Below are 7,854 nucleotides of genomic sequence, written 5' to 3'. Positions count from 1 at the left end.
GTGATTTCTGTTCCCTCAGAGCAGAAAGGAGGAGAGGAAACACTGAAAGATCATTACACAGGCCGGTGTTGTAAAATTTCATGCGACCCGTGATTTTCGCTCACCCCGTCACTTCCGGTGAGGCTACGTCATTCGCACAGCTGACGGCGGGCCTTTACTGCGCATGTGTCAATCCCCTGCCCTTAACAGCGCATGCGCTGTAGATTTATTCTCACGGTGGAGAAAAATTATAGCCTCGAGTGGGCGGAGACTTGCGGGTGGGCGGGCGGAGCTGAACAGATGCTCAGGACGTCAGCAGCAGCCCCGCCCACCCTAATAACATGCCTCTGAATATTAAGTGGTGGTGAAAAATCATACTCAAGTGGGCGGAGATTTTCTCCAGGCGGAGGCTTCAGGAAAATGTCTCCGGAATCAGGGACAGGTGTGGATAGAGACGAGTCCTGGAAGATGCTGATAAAAGGGACATTGGTGGAATGGAAGGGGTTTGGAGAGGAGGTGGGCAGGGGAGCTGTTTTGGTCTAAAGCAGCAAAAGAATCACAACTCCCAGCAGGTGAGGGGGGGCTGAGTTCTGGAGCTTGTGGGCTTTGCTGGGACTTTGTAGTTCAGTTCTAGGTGGAGGAAGGATACACAGAGCATGCTGGGATATGTAGTGCTCCGGTGTGGGGGAGGGGACATGCTGGGATATGTAGTGCTCCGGTGTGGGGGGATGGGACATGCTGCGATATGTAGTGCTCTGGTGTGGGGGAGGGGGACATGCTGGGATATGTAGTGCTCTGGTGTGGGGGAGGGGACATGCTGGGATATGTAGTGCTCCGGTGTGGGGGAGGGGACATGCTGGGATATGTAGTGCTCCGGTGTGGGGGGACGGGACATGCTGCGATATGTAGTGCTCCGGTGTGGGGGAGGGGACATGCTGGGATATGTAGTGCTCTGGTGTGGGGGAGGGGACATGCTGGGATAGGTAGTGCTCTGGTGTGTGTGTGTGTGTGTGTGTGTGTGTGTGTGGGGGGGGGGGGGACATGCTGGGATATGTAGTACTCCTCCAGTGTGGGGGATAATGTATAGATTGATGTCGGTGTCCCCGTCTCATCTCCTTCCTGTCTCCTCTCTCAGGCACCATGCTGTACGAAATCTCCAGGATCATCCAGGGCGGCGCTGCCGTCTGCCGCCACGCCTCCACCGCCGCCGCCGCCAGGGTAGAGCATGAACACCTATTCCCTGTGAGTACTGATTGGTTGGGGGAGGGGTTAACCGCCTGGAGTGTCCCCAGTGGGGGAGGGGCATGCCACCTAATGTGCGCGCTCTGCTGCCGGACGGAGCCCCATAGACACTATGCCTCTCTGGATATAAATTTGGATACATTTGTAGCCATTCGGATGTATCTGAATCTCGGAGATGAAATGGTAACACATTTTTGTTGAAATTTAATTTACGTTCATCGTTTTCTCACCCATTCCAAATTATTTATGTACGACTTGGATTCGGATCGTTTGGGGGGAGGGGGAGAAACAAAAAGGTCAACCGATTCGAATCCTGTGTCAAGAAATAGCTGGTTGCTAAAGGGGGGGGGGTGGCCGCCGCCGCCGCCTCCTTAACAACCAATGAGTCATCAGCTGTCAGCGGGCTTCCCTACTGGCTGAAATGTAAAACACCCCACCCCCTTTGTGACATCAACAGCCCAGCGTTACCTGGTTGGTGATGTCACAGGGGCGGGGCCACCCCTTAGCCATGTAAGAACCGTCGGACATTCAACAGCGTGGAGCGTTCGAAAGGGGTTTTTTTGTTTTTTTTTCCAGGATTTTCTATTGCCAGCACTCATTTGTTTTTACGTTTCAGCTGTCAGTGGGGAATCCCGCTGACAGCCAACGAGTCGTCGGTTGCTAAGGACGTGGCGGACGGCGCCCCCAGCCCGATCCTTAGCAACCAGCTATTTCTTCACACAGAATTTGAATCATTGATCGTGTGGTGTTTGTGTTTTGTTTTGGGTTTTGTTTTGTATTGTTTTGTTTTTTTTATTTTTTGTTTTTTACGAGTTCAAATTGTTTTTCAAAAAATTGTGGAATCCGTCAGAAAATGAATAAACAAAATTAAAATTTTTAACTAAAATTCTGAAACCAAAATTTGGTAACGTAAGAAATTTGAATGTTCTGCACACACCTCTAGTGCCGCTCACACCCTGACCGCGGGACGGTGATCGCTGTCAGTGGGAGGTGATCCCAAACATCTGCTTCCTATAGGCTGAATATCCACCAAAGACTCCACCCAGAATGTCTTCTTTTTAACCCTCCCAATCATAGAAAAGCCAAAGCGAAGGGCACAGGTCTGACATCTGTTTATTTATTTATTTTTAAATCTGCAGGCCGCCCTCCAACCGCGGGACTACGCCGTGCCCAACCCCACCTGGAACCCCGAAACCAAGAGGCTGTACGAGGAGCTGAGCCGAGACCCGAGCTGGAGGAGACTTCCCTCCTACGAGGAGTTCGCTGGCAGCAGATCGAGTACAAGAATAAGAATAGTGTTTGGCTGTGGTGGGGGATGACATTAGAGTGTAAGCTCCTCTGGTGACCTCTGACCTCCTCCTGTACAGGTATGAGCCTGGAGGCCGACGGGGAAACTCGTTTCTTCACCAGGAACCTGGACCAGGAAGGAATCGGCTTCGAGTATTGTATGTTCTATAACGAGGCGGAGAAGAGGACAGTCTTCATATTCCAGCCCGGGCCCTATCTGGGGGGCCTCGCAGGGTGAGCGTTATTTTCTTTTTTTTTTTCTTCGCAGAGCCTACCCTAACCAGAATCCTTTGGTTCCTCGGGCTCTCCTTGTTCTCCTTCCACCTCTCGCGTCCCCTCTTGCCTTCTTCTAGGTACACACACGGGGGCTGCATCGCCACCATCGTAGACTCCACCGTGGGGGCGGGAATTGTAAACGGCATCGGACCGGCTATGACCGCCAACCTGAACCTCGACTATCGGAGGTAAGCGCCCAGGGGGGAGAAGAGGACCTACCTGACACTACATGGTTGTCAGGAGATTGTACAATCGATGGCCGGCGGTGATGATGTGGTAGTGACAGGGGAAGAATAATATTGGGGAGACTCTCGCGGGGGGGGGGGGGTAGGAGTTGTTGATGTTCTGAAGCTGTGATAGCAGAGAGGTGTAATGAGGTTCTCTTTGTGTCTGTAGTCCGATTCCTCTGGGATCCACAGTCCTCATAGACAGCCGAGTGGAGAAGGTCGACGGTCAGAAAGTCTACACCAGATGCCAGGTCCGCAGTCATGACAGCGCTGTGCTTCACAGCGAGGCCACCGGTGAGGACTACTGCTGGGAAATCTTCATTCTGTAACTCCATTCCTTCCTCTCTTGTCTCTCCTGTCACTCATCTGTGGTTTCTGATCTGTCGCTCCTGTCATTGCTCTTCTGTCCCTCCTCCTCTGCCATTCCTGTTTCTTGTCTGCTGTTCCTGACTCTGCTCCTTTGTTGCTCCTCTGCCGGTGCTGGCGTTGCTCCGCTGCCATTCCTGTTTCTTGTCTGCTGTTCCTGTTGCTGCCCCTCTGCCATTCCTGACATTGCTCCTCTGTCCCTTCTTGTTGCTGCTCCTCTCTCCTTCTTGTCTGCCGTTCCTCTGTTGCTGCTCCTCCTCTGTCTCTCCTGTCATTGCTCCCGACGTTGCTCCTCTGCTGTTCCTCTTCATTGTCTGCTGTTCCTGACGTTGCTTCTCTGCCGTTTCTGTTATTGCTCCTCTCTTCCTCTGTCATTCCTGGTGTTGCTCCTCTGTCCCTGCTGTTGCTGCTCCTCTCTCCCTCCTTCTCTGCCGTTCCTAGCATTGCTCCTCTGCCATTCCTCTTGTTTCTTGTCTGTTGTTCCTGTCGCTGCTCGTCTGCCGTTCCGGTCGTTGCCAATCCTGTCATTGCTCCTCTGCCATTCCTTTTTGTTTGTTTCTTGTCTGCTGGTCCTGACACTGCTCCTTTGTTGCTCCTCTGCTGTTCCTGTTGCTGCTCCTCTGCCATTCCTGACATTGCTCCTCTGTCCCTCCTTGTTGCTGCTCCTCTCCTTCTTCTCTGCCGTTCCTCTGTTGCTGCTCCGCCTCTGTCTCTCCTGTCATTGCTCCCGACGTTGCTCCTCTGCTGTTCCTCTTCATTGTCTGCTGTTCCTGACGTTGCTTCTCTGCCGTTTCTGTCATTGCTCCTCTCTCTCCCTCCTCTGCCATTCCTGGTGCTGCTCCTCTCTCCCTCTTTCCCGTTCCTGGCTTTGCTCCTCTGCCATTCCTCTTGTTTCTTGTCTGCTGTTCCTGTCGCTGCTCCTCTGCCGTTCCTGTTGCTGCTCCTCTTTCCTTCTCTGCCATTCCTAGCGTTGCTCCTCTGCCACTCCTGTTTCTTTGTCTGCTGTTCCTGTCACTGCTCCTCTCTCCCTCCTCTGCCATCCCTGTTGTCTGCTGATCCTGTTGCTGCTCCTCTCTCCCTCCTTCTCTGCCATTCCGGTTTCTTGTCTGCTGTTTCTGTTGCTGCTCCTCTCTCATTCCTCCTCCTCCTCCCTCCTCTGCCTTTTCTGTTGCTCTTGTTGTTCTGACAATTTACACTTTTTTTTTTCTCTCCTCCAGCTTTGTACGTTATGTTGAAGTCAGGAGAATCTGAAGCCCGACTATAATTTGCACATCTCAGACCTCAGGAAATGTTACAGATTCTGTTGGTTGGCAGCTGCACTTTGTACTGTAATGTATCCTGTCTGTCACTAGAGGGCAGCAGATCCCGTACCATAGAAACCCTCCTGGGAGAACTTTTTTATAATGTACTCACCGCTCTCTTGGATTGATCTTTTGTAGCGGTCCCTTTTTTCTAGGTGCAATGACCTCAAACCCGCCCCCACCATGTACCCGTTTTTGTACAGCCCTGTTCTTTGACTCCTCCCAACCAAATGTAATTAATAATCGTTCATAATTATTGTATGTGACGTTTATTTAAACTGAATAAATACAGAAAATATTTTCACAGCATTTCAAGTGTTGCAAATACCTTCATTGTATCTTCTTCATCCTGGGGACCGTTCCTCCTCTCGCTTCATCCTCGGGACCGTTCCTCCTCTCGCTTCATCCTGGGGACCGTTCCTCCTCTCCTCATCCTGGGGAACATAACTCCTTTTGCCTCTTCGAGGGAACCATTCATCCTCTCTCCTCATGCTGGGAACCATTCCTCCTCTCTTCTCACCCTGAGGACCATTCCTACTCCTCATGCTGGGGACCATTCCTCCTCTCCTCTTCTCACCCTGAGGACCATTCCTACTCCTCATCCTGGACACCATTCCTCATCTCTCCTCATCCTGGACACCATTCCTCATCTCTCCTCATCCTGGAGACAATTCCTCCTCTCTCCTCATCCTGGAGACAATTCCTCCTCTCTCCTCATCCTGGAGACAATTCCTCCTCTCTCCTCATCCTGGAGACAATTCCTCCTCTCTCCTCATCCTGGAGACAATTCCTCCTCTCTCCTCATCCTGGAGACAATTCCTCCTCTCTCCTCATCCTGGAGACAATTCCTCCTCTCTCCTCATCCTGGAGACAATTCCTCCTCTCTCCTCATCCTGGAGACAATTCCTCCTCTCTCCTCATCCTGGAGACAATTCCTCCTCTCTCCTCATCCTGGAGACAAGGATCCTGGATGAGGAGAGAGGAGGAATTGCCCCCAGGATGAGGAGAGAGGAGGAATTGCCTCCAGGATGAGGAGAGAGGAGGAATGGCCCCCAGGATGAGGAGAGAGGAGGAAGGGTCCCCCAGGATCAGGGGAGAGGAGGAAGGTTCTCCAGGATGAAGAGACACAAGAAAGGGTCTCCAGGATGAGGAGAGAGGAGGAATGATCTCCAGGATGAAGAGACACAAGAAAGGGTCTCCAGGATGAGGAGAGAGGAGGAATGATCTCCAGGATGAGGAGAGACAAGAAAGGGTCTCCAGGATGAGGAGGGAGAGGAGGGATGGTCCCCAGGATTAAGAGAGGTATCTCCCCAGCTGGACACAGACACCAGTTCAACCTAACAATGGTTATCCCCATCCTCTCCATGCCATGTACAATCACCCCCCATCCTCTCCATGCCATGTACAATCACCCCCCATCCTCTCCATGCCATGCGCCATCATCCCCCATCCTCTCCATGCCATGTGCCATCTGTTATCCCCCATCCTCTTCATGCCATGTGTCATCATCCCCCATCCTCTCCATGCCATGTGTCATCACCCCCCATCCTTTTCTTTGTTCTTCTCCTGTTAGACACATCCTGAGCCCGGAAGTCCCATCTTCTCCCCCATACCTGAAACTAGACAAGAGAAGTTGGCATTGTCCTCCACCTGAGGCTGGGGACCCCTGAGTTGGTGGACACTTTGGGGGGGGGGGCAGCCTTGTATATGGGGATTCCACCATTCTATGGATCGGGGGCCCCTGTATATTGTTCTCTGCAGCCTTGTCAGCCGGTCCCAGCCACATTGCTACCCATTAATAGACGCTCACAGACCAGCACCTGGTAGAGACGTGGCAGGAGGGACTCCTAAGGGTGAGTGATGGCATGTAAACCTGCAAGACCTAGTGAACCCCTAGAAGAGTGAGTGTGGCTCCACCCACCATATTCTGGGGTCACCGATGAGTCCGGACTCCATATTCTGGGGTGTGGGGTCACCAGTGAGATCAGCCTCCATATTCCAGGATCACCAGTAAGCCCGGCCTCCATATTCTGGAATGTGGGGTCACCAGTGAGATCAGCCTGCATATTTTGGGGTCACTGATGAGTCCGGACTCCATATTCTGCACTGTGGGGTCACCGCTGGAGCCAGCCTCCATATTCTGGGGTGTGGGGTCACTGGCCTCCATATTCTGGGGTGTGGGGTCACCGGTGGAGCCGGCCCCCATATTCTGCACTATGGGGTCACCGGTGTAGCCGGCCTCCATATTCTGGGGTGTGGGGTCACTGGCCTCCATATTCTGGTGTGTGGGGTCACCGGTGTAGCCGGCCTCCATATTCTGGGGTGTGGGGTCACTGGCCTCCATATTCTGGTGTGTGGGGTCACCGGCCTCCATATTCTGCACTGTGGGGTCACCGGCCCCCATATTCTGCACTATGGGGTCACCGGTGGAGCCGGCCTCCATATTCTGGGGTGTGGGGTCACTGGCCTCCATATTCTGGGGTGTGGGGTCACCGGTGGAGCTGGCCTCCATATTCTGGGGTGTGGGGTCACCGGCCCCCATATTCTGCACTATGGGGTCACCGGTGGAGCCGGCCTCCATATTCTGGGGTGTGGGGTCACTGGCCTCCATATTCTGGGGTGTGGGGTCACCGGTGGAGCTGGCCTCCATATTCTGGGGTGTGGGGTCACCGGCCTCCATATTCTGGGGTGTGGGGTCACCGGCCTCCATATTCTGCACTGTGGGGTCACCGGCCCCCATATTCTGCACTATGGGGTCACCGGTGGAGCCGGCCTCCATATTCTGGGGTGTGGGGTCACTGGCCTCCATATTCTGGGGTGTGGGGTCACCGGTGGAGCTGGCCTCCATATTCTGGGGTGTGGGGTCACTGGCCTCCATATTCTGGGGTGTGGGGTCACCGGCCTCCATATTCTGCACTGTGGGGTCACCGGCCCCCCATATTGTGCACTGTGGGGTCACCGCTGGAGCCGGCCTCCATATTCTGGGGTATGGGGTCACTGGCCTCCATATTCTGGGGTGTGGGGTCACCGGCCTCCATATTCTGGGGTGTGGGGTCACCGGCCTCCATATTCTGCACTGTGGGGTCACCGGCCCCCATATTGTGCACTGTGGGGTCACCGGTGGAGCCGGCCTCCATATTCTGGGGTATGGGGTCACTGGCCTCCATATTCTGGGG

At 53.6% G+C, this 7,854-nt stretch overlaps 1 protein-coding gene across 2 annotated transcripts; it reads left to right on the top strand.

Annotated features, from left to right (window-relative positions):
• The first annotated feature begins 275 nt into the window (after nucleotides 1–275).
• Nucleotides 276–5,002, top strand: LOC143983793 (acyl-coenzyme A thioesterase THEM4-like). Of its 2 annotated transcripts, none has more exons than XM_077483880.1 (7): nucleotides 276–421; nucleotides 1,115–1,221; nucleotides 2,361–2,499; nucleotides 2,589–2,742; nucleotides 2,862–2,972; nucleotides 3,181–3,305; nucleotides 4,595–5,002. In XM_077483880.1, exons 1-7 carry the CDS (start codon nucleotides 400–402, stop codon nucleotides 4,639–4,641), a joined length of 705 nt encoding a protein of 234 aa, XP_077340006.1. In that variant the 5' UTR covers nucleotides 276–399; the 3' UTR covers nucleotides 4,642–5,002. The 2 variants fall into 2 exon arrangements, with proteins under 2 accessions (XP_077340006.1, XP_077340007.1); XM_077483881.1 differs by lacking the exon at nucleotides 276–421 and adding an exon at nucleotides 428–551.
• The last annotated feature ends 2,852 nt before the right edge of the window (nucleotides 5,003–7,854 follow it).

This window comes from Lithobates pipiens, unplaced genomic scaffold (genome assembly GCF_037356315.1).
Source record: "Lithobates pipiens isolate NorthernLeopardFrog02 unplaced genomic scaffold, aLitPip1_a1.2 Scaffold_16, whole genome shotgun sequence".
NCBI classification, from domain to species: Eukaryota; Metazoa; Chordata; class Amphibia; order Anura; family Ranidae; genus Lithobates; species Lithobates pipiens.
This window is presented reverse-complemented; position numbering and strand designations above follow the sequence as displayed.

What these genes read in the sequence shown, in the direction of transcription:
- LOC143983793 (XM_077483880.1), top strand. Translation starts at nt 400, where the DNA reads ATGTCTCCGGAATCAGGGACAG. An exon ending in GTCTCCGGAATCAGGGACAG is followed by an intron (nt 422 to 1,114) that starts GTGTGGATAGAG and finishes CTCCTCTCTCAG; the next exon opens with GCACCATGCTGTACGAAATC. An exon ending in GCTTCACAGCGAGGCCACCG is followed by an intron (nt 3,306 to 4,594) that starts GTGAGGACTACT and finishes TCTCTCCTCCAG; the next exon opens with CTTTGTACGTTATGTTGAAG.